Raw genomic sequence first — 14,452 nt, 5'->3', positions numbered from 1 at the left:
CACAACCCACAGAGAATTGCTTAGGTCAGCTGCCTAGTTGGCCCCTGAGAAAAAAAAAAAGCCTTATAATTACATAATTTTGCCTAGTCACCAAAAAGGGTCAATGACATAGTTGTAGGATATAGGAATTATAAATAATGCATATATTAATAGATATTCATTTTCATTAGATAAAAGTTGTTATTATAAATACTTTTCTCATGAGTTTAAAATATATTCCCCATATAAATAAAGTAAAATATTAAATATTAATAAATAGATTTAGATTTAAACATTCAAATATTACAGTTAGGATGACCATTATTTCGATGCTCTCCAGCCACGAAACACATTCTGACTCCTTTTCCGCTTCCTTGAGCTAGGTTTTTGTGACAGCACATGAATCACTTGGTTGAGTTCAAAAATTGCTCTGCGCTGGACGCTCTGATCATTTACCTATTGAAAAGGACACAGCAATATTAATTTCAGGCATACAAGCCATCAGGATAATCTGCTGTTGACGTTACGGTCCATGAAATTAGAAGTATTCCTTTAAAAAGATGATTTTTACTGGCAATATATTACCTTAATATACAACAGTGCTTTCTTCAGTAGTTAAGACTAAAATTATAATTCAATTGCCAGTATGCTGTAATATAGTGGGGCACAGGCTTTATCTTTAAGCTTACTGCTCCAGAATTCTCAAAATTATATCATGATAAGCCCCTAAACTATAATGACAAAACATGTTGGTTTGAATTCTTTGTGAGCAAAATTAACTCTGACTTTGAACCAGTCACTTAACCTCTCTCAACCACTGTTTTTGATGACGTCTAGGTTCTCTACCAATTCTGTCACCTTGAACTTTAGTCTTTGCTACATGAAATGAGTTACTATAGCTTAATGGTACCTACCTTTGGTGTCTAGCAGAATAACCTGGAGACCTAATAAAGGACTCAGAGGTCCTGGTGCATGAAGCCTAGGCCATTATTTGGTCACTAAGCTCTGCAGGTGATGCTGATACCCACCAAAGTCTGTGAACCACTGAGATAGGTTTAGTACTTTTCAAATACCAAGTCCAAAGCAAATGAATATCATAATTTTTAATTCCCCCAAATTATGTTGGTCTCATCATTTCCATAATGGTATTAAAAATAAAGCAAATCATTTGTATATAGCAATAAGCAATTACTGATATAACATTTTTAATTGAGAATTGCAGCAAATTTCCCTGTACCCTTCCTTCTATTCCAGTGCATTGAACTATTTCCTCACATAAGCCAATAGCAACGTTTAGGTGAATTCATGCGTAATAAAATGAGGACCATTAACTTTCACCTTGGCTCTGCCACTGTGTTTCTTTCCAATGCAGGAAACACTGGCCACCTTGCCACATTCCTGAGAATAACTAGGAGGATTCTAGGCTGCAAGATTAATCATTTAAAGGCATAACATGCCTTAAATATGATAGCAATTGAGTAAAGGAGAAAAATGGTTGAGAGCTCACTCCAGATTGCCCATTATGAAGCAGGAGGCTTAGAGCTACCAGAAGGATGGGACCAACAGATTTTTTTCAAGGCCTACTTACAACAAAATAGAAAAAGTTAGCTGTGTGTTTGCAAGTGATAAATTTTACTTTCCAGTGTTCAAAACATCACCAAGAAACTAAGAGACTTATCCAAGACTAGCAGCAAGCCCAAGGGCAGCACAGGGTTAGGAACAAGTCCTTTTTACGTCTCTAGCCTGTGGCCAAAAGACAACTACTGAACATTGGAAAACACTATTAGTGGAAAGTAGTAATATTCTTTTTATTTCCCCAAGCCCCTTTTGTACCATCTAATGTATTGGAGACCAGAAATATCCTGAAGGGTAAGCACTCATTTCAGTTCCAAGTACAGTGAGATTTGGGCACAAATCCTGACAGCACAACTCATATCATGACCCCTCCCTTTTTCACATTTATATCAAAGCCAAACCCAAGTGAATCTGGAGGACTTTGTCTTTTAAATAAAATTTTGTAAAGGTTATTTGTCTTAATGCTTCAAAATATCTTGCAGCTCCTAGACTCAAGCTAAAGACTTAAGACAATTTTGTGAAATACAGCTTGGGCGTCTAAGGATTTCTCCTGCTGAGATAGATGTTCTAGTATCCATAAGTTGATAAACAATGATTTCATAAGGTATAAATTCTACTCATTTTCTTTTCTGAAAGCAAATAAACAAATACTTTCTCCTCTATTTGGACTGCACAATATGAGAGGTTGACCAGGGCCTGGTAGTGGATTGCCCCTTGTGCCTTTCAAAGACTGCAGCTTTCTCCTACTTCATTCTCATTTTCTGTCCCTGACATTGTAGAGTTTTAGAGCAAAGAAGACCATAGAAATTATAGTGAACTCAACAGTCTCCTTTTATGATGAGAAAACTGAGCCAGGCCTATGATTCATTTGAGTTCTCATAGTTCCTTGGTGGCCGAGCTGGGAGGAGAGTACAAATCTCTCCCCTCCCACTGCTCTTTCCATTAAGAGATGCAACCTCCTATCCAAAGTGAGAGAATTTCCACCGTACAAGCAAGGAGCCATCAGAGAACTGCTTCTCAGAAGCCCCTCAACTTCTTACCCCTTCTTGCTCACTGGATTTGTCCATTCACCTGTCTTTGTACAATAGTCATAGTGCCAACACTTCCCAAATCACAAAATTAAATCATCCCCACATGGACTATTGACAAAATCACCCAAAAGCACAAATGGAATTAGTAAGGAGGAGTTGTGGCCATGGGTTTATTTCATAGTTTCAACTAGACCCAGTAGCTAATTTCTACTTTCTGGGAATTAAGTACTTTTGCAATAGCCTCTGCCATGAAACCAAGAAAAGAAGTAAGATCAACTCACTGAAATTTGAATTAGCTTGTTGAAGTCTTTTAGTTTGTCGTTGCTGCTGTTGAAGAAATTAACACGCAGTTCTTCCTTGATCACCTCCATGCTGCTCTGAATGTTCTCGTTACCTTTGAAGTTTTCAAAGAGTTTGAAGTAGAAGGAGACAATTTGGCTCTGAATTATTTTTATGTCATTCTCCTTGAAAGGAAAGGGCACAAAGAGAGGTTGCTATGAATGTATCCGTCAGAAAATAAGCAACAGGAAAATCAACCAAATGGAAATATTCAGCTTACCCCTTTCCAATTATTCAAAATATCTAAGAAGAGAGTTCCATTATCCCCGATATCTGTCCTACTTGCGTTCTGGGAAGAAAAGAAAAAAAAAATTGGTTTACAATTACTTCATAAATTGCCCTAAAAGTACAAGTTTTATTGCACCTAGATGCTGACAATATTCACTGATTTTCTTTTCAACCCTCTTATTACTTCTAACAAGTATTCCCAAAAGCTATTACGTTGAATATTGCCAAAGACTACCATGCTATTTTAACTTTCTTATTTTCTAGTATAATCCTTAAATTTCAATGTCACAAATGAACTCAACAAGGCTGGTAATAATTCAATTCGTCTCAAATAACTATAGTTTTTAAAAAGTGTTTTTAAGCCTAGTAAAAAATCAGCAACCATCTCACTATAAAATACTGCCCCCCTATGGCACAGATCTTTAATAACATGTACCTGAGTGGCTTTAAAAGATAGTTCCAGGTGTGTGTGAGAGATTTGATATGATGTTGTGAGAACAAAACAGCTTGTGAAAGCTTGAACATAAGTATAACAGCTATGGTTGTAATAGCTAAATTTTGGGAAAATAATAAAATATTTATAATGTAAAAATTATTTTAATTAACCATAAATATAATTTTAAAAGAAAGTCATGTAACAAAACAAGAACATGAACAATTGAGATTATAACTCCTAGAGAATCTCAGCAAGGAACTGAGTTCAAGGATAATTCATAGATAACACAGATGGGGTAATAGAATTTTAAAACCTCTTTTTGGAGAAAAACACCTATAAATCCTTTTTTAAAGCCAAAGCTTTAAGAATTTCACCTTCTTTAGTTGATTTCAGATTATCATTTTAATGCTAATTTTGACTCTTTACTATCACCATCATGGTACGCTGAGAAATCAGAAATCAATAGCCGGTCTTTTTTTTTTCTCAATATACTACATGCTACTTAACATCACAGCTGAATGAATTCTTACTATAAAATTATCAACATCATCCCATTTTACACCCATATTATGCCCATCTTTTGAAAGATTCATGACTGCCCTCTTAGTCTCTATAGCAAACTGAGTAGAGGGTTAAAGCAAAGTCTAGATCATTTAGTTAAAACCCATCATGTAGTTAAAACTCATCCGAAGTCCTATTAGTTAAAATAACACCAAGTCTTCTCAAGATGACTGTGGACTAGAGATGACAGCCTATCATAGATACAATTCCAAGTCAATGCTCAGTCATTTCAACCACAAACAAGTGTTATTAAAAGGTCATACTTACAAAATAGTTCCTTAGTTTTTCTATTTCACTAGAAATTGTGAACTGGCAATAGCAGCTAGAACCCAAGATCACGCAAAGCTGAAAAGCTAAGATATATCTTGTATAATTCATTGTTTTAAAGAGAGTTAGGCCGAAGTTGTTGAAGTCAGTAGATCCTGTATTAAGCCGATCAGGTACCAAGGACTCAGCCGATCTTTCTCTTCTAATAGTCAACCTGTAGATGTTCAGAGAAAATGTACTGAATCTCCTTTTGCTGCTGGTATTTATACCTAGTTGGAGTCTCATCAGGATTACGTATTTTCACAAGTTTTTTTTTAAGATGAGATGGTGACAGATAGACAAAGAAGCTAGTTTGTATTAATAACTACGGTTTTGTGGCATTTTGGTGTTGTAGTTAGAGTTTCCTTTCAATTCCTTGGGTCTTTTGACGATGAGACAGACCCATTATGCCCACCTTGCCACTCTTGTGGGATTCTCTGAAAGCACTTTTACTTCACACCGTTCAGGAATTGGAAATTTTTTGTACCTCCTCCCTTCGCCCTTGTAAAATGTTGCCTCCAATGTGTTGACAGAGCACATTGATCATTTGTTTGTGGTCAGGAGCAGGTGAAAAGGAAATTCTAGGAGCTCTCAAACCTTTACAAGGGGGCGCTTTTTAAAATTTTTCTTGCAAAAAGCCCAAAAGCAAGGAAGGAATGTGGTTAAAAGGCCAACGTGGTGAGGAAGTCCTTCATCAGAGTTAGTGAAATAGCTACCACAACTTTACATTGCTCTGGACCAACACTGCCCATTAGAAATCTAATGCAAGCAAATACATAATTTTAAATTTTCTCATGGCCCCATTAATAAAAGTAAAAAGAAACAGGTAAAAATAATTTTAAAATATATTGCATTTAAGCCAATATATTCAAAATATTTCAATATGTGTCAATATACATTATTAAAATATTATTTTTGTCATACTAAATCTTAGAAATCTGTTAAGCATTTTATACTGACAGCACATCTCATTTTAGACTAGTCATACTTCAAATGCTCAAGCCTCTGGCTAGAGGCTACCATGTTGAAAAGTATAGCTCTGGATGATTATTGTTCCAACTAATTATTACCAATGGAGAACTTATACGCATGTATGCATGAACAGTGGACATGGTCAACAATCTGGGGAAGGGGCAGGGAGGGGAGGGGGAGGGAGGAATCAGTGGGGGAAAAAAGGAGAATCATCTGTAACAAAAATTAATCAATCAATCAATAAATAAAATAAAATAAAATAAAAACAATGGAGAAATTTTTTTTTTACTTTTGCATTTCTTTTTCTTCCAAATGCAAAATTTAGGATTCTTTGTCCTCCTTAGTTATTTATTTATGAAGTAAAACACATCAGGATGACACAGAAAACCTGCCACTCTTTGGTTCCAGCCCACCTTACATTTCAACCTGCACTGTATGCACTAAAGTATCATCTTTATGGATGCAGACTTTAATCCTGGCTCTGCTCCTATCTCACTATGTGATTTTGAGCATTTATGACTCCGAAATAGGCCTAGTATCAGTATCTTCTCCCAGGAGATACTATTTAAATCACATCATACATATAAAGTGCTAAGAATTTTGCCTGGCATATAATAAGCACTCAGTAAAAGTTATTTATTATTTGGGCATGTTGGATAACTAGTTGTTCCCATAAATATGTGCTGAACTTTTGCTTATACTATTCCTTTGGCCTTGAGCTCTCATTCCCTTCATCTGAGGGTGGTGCCCACTCATTCAAGCCCAGCCTAAAAAGCACTATTTCCATGAGTTTTACCAAAATTACCCTTCTTAAAATTAAGTTTACAGGCCCAGAACTTGGTTCATACTTTTCTTAGAGTCCTGATTCCTCAATCTCATATTAGAGTTAGTTACACATGTGTTGTTGTCTCTCATGTTGGACTGAATTTCTTAAAATCAAAAATTGGTGCGGCCGATGTGGCTCAGGGGTTGAACATTGACCTAAGAGGTCTCCGGTTCAATTCCCAATTGGAACACATGCCCAGGTTGTGGGCTGGGTCCCCAGTGGGGAGCATGCAGGAGGCGGCCAATCGATGTTCTCTCTCATCAATGTTTCTGTCTCTCTCTTCCTCTCCCTTTCCCTCTCTCTAAAATCAATAAAATAAAAACAAAAAAATTGCGTCATTGCTTCTACAACACTCTTTTCTTCCCCAAAAACATTTTAGTGGAGATTTGTCCACAGACAGCACTGAATAAACATAAATTAGAATGCTTTATTAAGGATCTACTTTGAGTTATTTTCCCTCATGTTCTAATCCCAGTGTTATCAGACCTATCCTACATAAAACTAATTTTAAATTAAATAGAATTTATGATTATGCTGGAAACATGATGCTATTTATTACCCAAATCGTACTTCCTGGGACAATTCCATGTATTATTTTATGTGAAAAAGGCCTGAAAACTCTTTGAAGGGCTATCTGCCCAAAGAACAAACAAGGTCATAGCATATCTGACAACCAAAGCTTCATGTGAAGCCAGAGAAAAGTGTGGAAAGTCTGCTGCTGCCCACAAACTCTAGTGTAGTGGTCCTCAAGGAAAAACATGGCCCAAGTAGTGTGCTTACAGGTATCAGTGACAGGAACCCTTATCAAAGCTTTGAGATACACTGAATGCACTCAGTACTATCCAGAAAACTACTGGCCAAACTCCAAGTTCTTGGAAGAAATATTCCCAACTTTCTGGAAAGGAGTTACAATTATTCCCTTGATGTATTCACTGGAAGATGGTATTGGGATGAAGAGTTAAGAATAGTGGTTTGGCTCAGCGGTTAGAACGTCGGCCTGCGGTCCGGAGAGACCCGGGTTCGGTTCCCGCTAAGGGCACGTACTTCGGTTGCAGTTTGTCCCTGGCCCTGGTTGGTCGTGCAGGTGGCAGCCACTCGATGTGTCCCTTCACATCAATGTTTCTCTCTCTCTCTCTCTCTTCCTCTCTCTCCCTCCCACTCTATCTGTACAAAAAATGGAAAAATATCCTCGGGTAAGGATAAAAAAATAAAAAAAAAGAATAGTGAAATACACAAGTGGGAATTACATATCGTCTGGGCATTTGTACCTTGAGGGTGCCTATATAAAATGACAGATATTTATTAGAAGCGTGTTTATAATATGGCCAGATGCCCAGGATTACTAACTACATGGCTAACACCCAAGTTCTATTAACACTTGATGTCATGACTAAGCATAACACAGAATTATGAAATTATAGAGAATATCTATGGTCTATTCCCTCACTTTTTAGATTTGTAAATCAAGACCCAGAAAAACAAACTACTGTGCTGAAATTAATTCAATTGGAAAATGCAGAGCTGAGTGTATAACCAATACCTTTTTCCTAATTCTCCTGTCCCCCAACCAATAAATATGTGTTAGATATGTAAATTCAAATCATTATATCCTATCAGGCTTTGGTTTCTGGAATTTTTTTTTTTTTTTGTAGAATTTGTGAGGTAATAGTTACTCTTTAATTCCTTAAAAAATAGTAAGACTGCAAATAAAAGTTTTTAAACTCTTGGTTAGAAATCTCGCAGGCCCAAGTTCTTGGACAAACCTATCTATCAGGATCCCACATATATTTAGAACAACCCACATTTGGTTTAATGCTCTGTTGTTACCTTCCTGAAATTCCTAATAAGTGTTTAACAAGGGGCCCTCATTTTCATTTCGCACTGTTTCCTGCAAATTATATAACTGGTCCTGCATCTCAGGCTAGAATATAATTTTATGGTATTAGATTTTCATCTTTTAATATACAATTCTTTGGTTCAGAATATTGTCACTACAATACTATATCCTTTTATGTTCTTTTCCTGTCTTGTTACCAAAGACATTTCTCTCCTTTTTCTGACTGTGAAACACCTTAGGTTGCACATGCAAACTAGAGGTTTCACACTTTGTTGGTTCAACCAACACTGAGACAGCAGAATAATTCACCACCAAGATATTCTTTCAAAGTTGTACAAACCCAACAGGAGCCAAAGTGTGACCATATTCGAAAAACTAAGGGGCTGAAAACTTTCTTTTTTCTTTTCAGCTAGACTTTCTTTCTGAAAACTGGCTAAGGTTATGCATTAAGCGTCAGCAAGATTTTCGATCGTATCTCATGCTATCCTTAAGTGAGTAAGTAGTCGTAAGACAAAACTTACACCTTGGTTGCCCTTTTTCCTCTGTGATCAGCAGTCATATCCCTAACACTCACAACCAAATTGTCTCATCCAGACTGGTGTAGATTTCTTCCACAGAGTATGAGTCAATATTGGATCCATGCTCCCACGCTATTTTGACTCCAGGAACTCCTGACCTCATTGAAGGTGAGCCTACGGAAGAAGAATGACATACAAAATGGAAGTCCACACGGAGTCAGATTTTCCCCGCTCTTTGACTCATAAAATCCCATGTGTTAAAGGATGATTTTCTGAATCCCCCTTTTTCTTTCATGCTATCTGGGCAACTCTGAAAGGTGATTCAAAGAATATAGAAGACATTATACTTATGTAGTAAAATTATCAGCTTACAATATTCTCCATTTTATGTCAGATGCGATTGTGAATTGATAATGTAGAGATTCATGGTCATGCTTTGAAATTCATATTTTTATTCCACAAGGAATTTTAAGGCATGTGACAAGCGCTAACTACTGTAATTAACCTAGGGTTACCAAAGAAGGATGGGACAGTTCTATTGTGAAAGTATTTTTTTACACACTCATTTCAATCAGTTAGTAAGTCCTTATTGAGCACTTACTGCATGACTATAGCTTTGGGGGTTACAAAGAAGTTGAGACAATTGGCAGGAGCATATGTCATGATGTTGGTAGCTAGGGTTGATTCTTCTGCTCTGGTTACTGGGTAGGTATCCATATTTTCCTAATCTTCTCCATGTACATCCTCCCCAGGGGGTTCATATAGTTGAAGAGGACTGATTATTGGACAGAGGAAAGCACATATATCTGACACATGTATCGCATTTTCTCCTATATCCATGGCATATGTCACTAGTCATTCATGGCATTCTTTCCTACTCTGTTTAGATGTAGCCTCTGAATCCTTTTCAACATTGAAATCTAGACAGATACTACTAATTTAGTAATGTTTCATTACATATTTTCCTTTTGGGGACTAAGGTTTCCTTGTTGCTATGCCTCTTACTTAGATCTGCTAAATGATTTTTCTCAAATCACAAAGAAGTAAAGGACATTTTTTTTCCTCCAAAAAACTCAGTACTAAAGAAATAAACATTACAGCCCGGCCGATGTGGCTCACTGGTTGAGCATCCACCCATGCACCAAGAGGCAGCCGGTTCGATTCCTGGTCAGGGCACATGCCCAGGTTGTGGGCCTGATCCCCAGTAGGGAGCATGCAGGAGGCAGCCAATCGATGTTCTCTCCCATCAATGTTTGTCTCTCTTTCTCATTTCCTCTCTCTAAAATCAATAAAGAAAAAGTATTTAAAAAAAAATAAACATTACAGCTCATGAAGTAATATAGGGGAAAGACCATTGGCCTAAGAGGAAGGAGTCCCAAATTCAGGTCTTAGATATGCTACTGGTATGATGTGGAGTTTTGATAAAGATCAAAGCCTTTATCCATGCCTGACATCTCAGCTACATCATATTTAAAAGAAGAATTGGATCTAATGAATGATGTTTTCTTTTCCTTCTAACATTCTAAGTTTCTATGACTGTGATTTATGAAGAATATAAGATGTTACTAAGAACTAAGGTTACATGAGGTAGAGACTTCAACAGACCTAGAAATCAAAGAGAAATAACTGTCTGGGCGATGGAAAAGTTGAGGAATTTCATCAGTGGCTTCCATTGTGAATTTCATTTGAATTTGAGCTTTAAATTGTATTTTAATTGAACCTGGAAATAAATATAGAATTGATAAGGTCAGGTAAAGAATAAAACGTAACAATTTGTACTTAATCCTGTAGACTATGTGTTTCCTTTTTCAATGATCTCAAGAAGTGTCTTGTCCTCTTGCAGCCCCTAAAATGGCACCAACCTTTGAAAACATGCATTTTAACCAAGAAGACTTACCTTTCTATTTTCCATCATAAAAGTTCAGTACAGAAAATTTAGATTTTCCCCAGGCTACCTGGAGGAGCAATTCTGAATCCACAACCATCCAATAAATAATTAATTTTTACCAGAGTTTGATAAGTCATTATTCCTGTGTCCTTAGTTCTTGAACTAATTCATGAAGTACCTGAACCAAATTTCCATCTAGTAGTTTTTCAAACAGAAATTATTTCTAATAGTTACAAAATTATGTGAAGTGCTTCGATTTTTTTTTTTCTTTATCAATTTTAGAGAGGGAGAAAAGGAGGGAGAGAGAGAGAGAGATAGAAACATTGATGAGAGAGAACATCAATTGATCCCTTCCTACATGCCCCCCACAGGGGATTTGGCCTATAACCTGGGCATGTGCCCTGACTGGGAATCAAACTGACAACCTCTTGGTGCATGGGTTGGTGCTCTACCACTAAGCCATACCGGCCGACCTGTGAAATCCTTTGAATGAAAAAGCAGACAATCCAGAAGAACACAAGAAAAGAAAAATCACCTCTAATTTTGCTACCCACAAGTAAATAGTTAACATTTTGTCACAAATCATTTCATATTTTTCCTATAAACCTAAGACAATATCTAGCACAAAATTATTCCTTAATAAACATTGTGCATTAATTAAATATGAGGGAAAATAGCCCAGTGGTTAAGTCGAAAGACTCTGGATTCAGGCTGCATGGTTTCAATTGTGATGTTGCTCCTCACTATTTGTTGAATAGAAGCCAGTCGCTTAATTTTCTGTGCTTCAGTTTCCTCATATCTAAAAAGATAATATAAATAATAGGTGTCACAAAGGATTGTGTGAGTATAAATTGGGTTAATATGTGTAATGGTGCAATGTCTGGCATATAGTAAGAGCTCAACAGATGTGTGGTCAACATTACTAGTGTCTTCCAAGATCCAGACTAGTCTTCTTCCTGGCACAGGAATGAAACACTTTAGAGCTTCCTGCCATTAATGGGATCTCGTGACCGTTTCTGGCCAGTCTATTTTGAGTCTAGGTAATGCATGTCACATATGGGTCTAAGGCTGAATAAAGCCCCTGGGAGGGCTTCCAGATCTCTTCTCTTGCTGCGGTGATGGTGGAGGTCATATATTTTAAGGACATGAAACAAGGAAGATCGAGTACATATGTTACCTCTACTTTCTTTCAGAACCCCTATAATAATAGTAATGGGAGAAAAAGTATATAAAGCCTCAAAGAGAGAGAGAGAGAGAGAAGACGACAACAGTAGATGAGAAATGTCAATAAAGTTATGGAAGTTACGAAGAGGGTAGGCAAGTGGTTACTGACTTCAACTTTCGATTTCTCCACTGTGACAAGTACTGAGTAGTGGAATTCAACCAGATGAAAATGATTTCACGCTGTACATCTGCCAAAGATTCAAGTATTGAGTTGTCAACAACCTCTGAAAGGTAAGTTTAGGGTAGGATTGAAAATAGGACAACTGGTTTAAAATATATATAAGATGTAGTTAGATCCCTGCCAGACCACTACCCCTGTCACACCTTGTTTCCAAACTGAAAGTTTATTTTCCATAAAGGTTCTGGATCTCTAGCACAGCTGAGGGGGAAATGACGTGCCCTGATAAGACTGGGATTCAACTGAAAGTCATCATACTGAACAGTGAAACCACTGGCTTCCAAATGCTTACTCTCAGGCTTGTGTCCCTCAGGCAGGTGGCTAGACGATTCATCTTTAGGAAAACTGGCCAGTCCAAAGAAAAAGAAATACTGACATTTGGGGTTTTGCCCAATGAAACACACCAGTTTCAACTATCATCCTAATAGATTGCTTGTGAGTCGGGAAGTTCTGTCTGAGCATATAATGTACCCATTCCAACAATTAGGATTTCATTATTAAATATAAAAACAGGAATGACTACATAGCATTTCAAAAAAACACTTTAGAGTAAAAGACAAAGTTTTAAAAAAACACACACACAAATAGAGACAAAGCAGAGTAAATAAAAAAACAATGCAGAGGTAAAAAAATAAAAAACTAAGAGATGACTCATGAAACAACATTTAGAAAGTAAGGATCTCTTAGAACTTAAAACTATTTCAACAGAAGTTTAAAACAATCGAAGGGTTCAAGATAAAGTTGAAGAAATCTCAAAGAAAAAATAAAATGACCAAGAGCTGGAAAAATATAAATTAATTTAGGAAATTAAATATAAATCAATAAAGAATTGATTCAGGAAGACCAACACCTAAATAACAGAAGCTCCAGAAAGAGAAAAGACATAATCGAAGGAAGAAAATTCCCCATAGCTGGCAAACATGAGTTGCCAAAATGAAATGTCCAATGAATTTCTAGCCAAATAAGTAAAAAAGATAGACTCCAGGGTACTTCATTAAATTGCAGAGAATCTTAAATACAGAGAAGGTCCTCAAAGTTCAAGACAGAAAAGCAGGTCACATATAAAGGACGAGGGAAGAGGATGTCATTAAACTTCTCAATAGTAATTCTGGAAGCTAGAGTGTGATGGAAAAATATCTTCAATTATCTGAATAAATCTGAATAAAATAATGTCCAGACTAGAATTGCAGACTCAACCAAACTATTCAGCATGTAAGATGGCATAACTTTATTTCCAATATACTCTTTATCATGAAGAATCTTGAAAGCTGAGAAAGTATTTAACAAAAAATGAAAAATTAAATCAAGGAAGAAGACCTAGGATTCAGGAAACAAAAGCTGCACCACAGAAAACAAGCTAGGAGATTTTCCAGCATAGGTAGGTAGTCCCAAGAAGATAGTGTACAGCAGACCTACAGAGCAACCAGCACTTTTTGAGACTGAAGGACTGAGGAGTCTCATAGGGATGTCTTCATTAAAAAAAAAAAAAAAAGGTAACCAATAGGTGTTTTCCCATACTACTAACACCAGGAAACGCAATCATTGTGCAAGAAAAAAAAATGTAAAAACATATGACAGGTAAGTGAACAATATTTATCTAATCATAATATGAGAACTTTACTCCATAAAAGTTTATGTAAGGTCAGGGGTCTAAACTGCATGACCAGAAATATGCTAGGAGAGCAAAGATTACCCGGAGAGAGGTCCTTGTTATCCCAGTTTTGCTTGTTGCTAGATTCCCAGAGCTTTCTGCCCGGGTGACCTTCTGTACCTGGCCCATTGTCTTGTTCTGCTCACACCTATCTGACTGCCTACCACAATACCTTGTGGCCCAAGGTCCCCAGATAAATAATGTTTTTGTTTTTGTTTTTTTTTATCAGGCAGGTTACTACAAGGGCTTAGACTAGAGGTTACCTCCCAGCAGCTGAGGGCCAAGGTCACCTTTCTCTTTGGACAAGGTTAGTTTGTTACTACGCAGTATTATTTGAATTTTTTTTCATGTGTTTTCTTTAATATAACTACCTTATACTCCACAGATAAGAAAATGACATTGATAAAATGTGGAATTCATTTTGGTTCATGGGATTTTTCCAACATATTAATGCTTTAAGATAATCAAGTACAAGTTTTCTCACCACTAGGAGAAAACCTTAGTGATAACTGAAGACCTTAAGAAAAAGTCAAAAAGTTACAGAAGTGTTTAAATGCAAGTAGTTGTTAGTTTTGTGGTAAGTACTTTACATGCATTATCTCATGTAATTATGACAACCATCTAAGGAAGATAACTTTTATTCTGTAGAGAAGAAAAATGAAGCTTATAAAGAATGTAAACAACTTGTCCAAAATCACAAGCCAGGTGAGGCTGAATCCTCTGCTTGTGCTCTTAACCATTCTGCTCCAACAAGCTAGCTCTTGATCATGGAATGGCGATTGCTACCTACCTTGGTCCTGACAACTTGAAGCATTTAGTATTGTATCATTTAGGGTTGTTTGTTCACACATATTGAAAAACAACTCTAATTTTATTTAAAAGATAGCACATAGAAGGTATATA

At 36.6% G+C, this 14,452-nt stretch overlaps 1 protein-coding gene across 1 annotated transcript; it reads right to left on the bottom strand.

The window, feature by feature from the left end:
- Positions 1–300: 300 nt before the first annotated feature.
- IFNG (interferon gamma) lies at positions 301–4,610 on the bottom strand. Its single transcript, XM_036253122.1, has 4 exons — positions 4,417–4,610; positions 3,145–3,213; positions 2,867–3,049; positions 301–435 (listed from the first exon to the last, which is right to left on the bottom strand). Exons 1-4 carry the CDS (start codon positions 4,525–4,527, stop codon positions 301–303), a joined length of 498 nt encoding a protein of 165 aa, XP_036109015.1. The 5' UTR covers positions 4,528–4,610.
- Between the last annotated feature and the right edge of the window lie 9,842 nt (positions 4,611–14,452).

Source organism: Molossus molossus, unplaced genomic scaffold (genome assembly GCF_014108415.1).
Source record: "Molossus molossus isolate mMolMol1 unplaced genomic scaffold, mMolMol1.p scaffold_m16_p_10, whole genome shotgun sequence".
Classification (NCBI taxonomy): Eukaryota; Metazoa; Chordata; class Mammalia; order Chiroptera; family Molossidae; genus Molossus; species Molossus molossus.
This window is presented reverse-complemented; position numbering and strand designations above follow the sequence as displayed.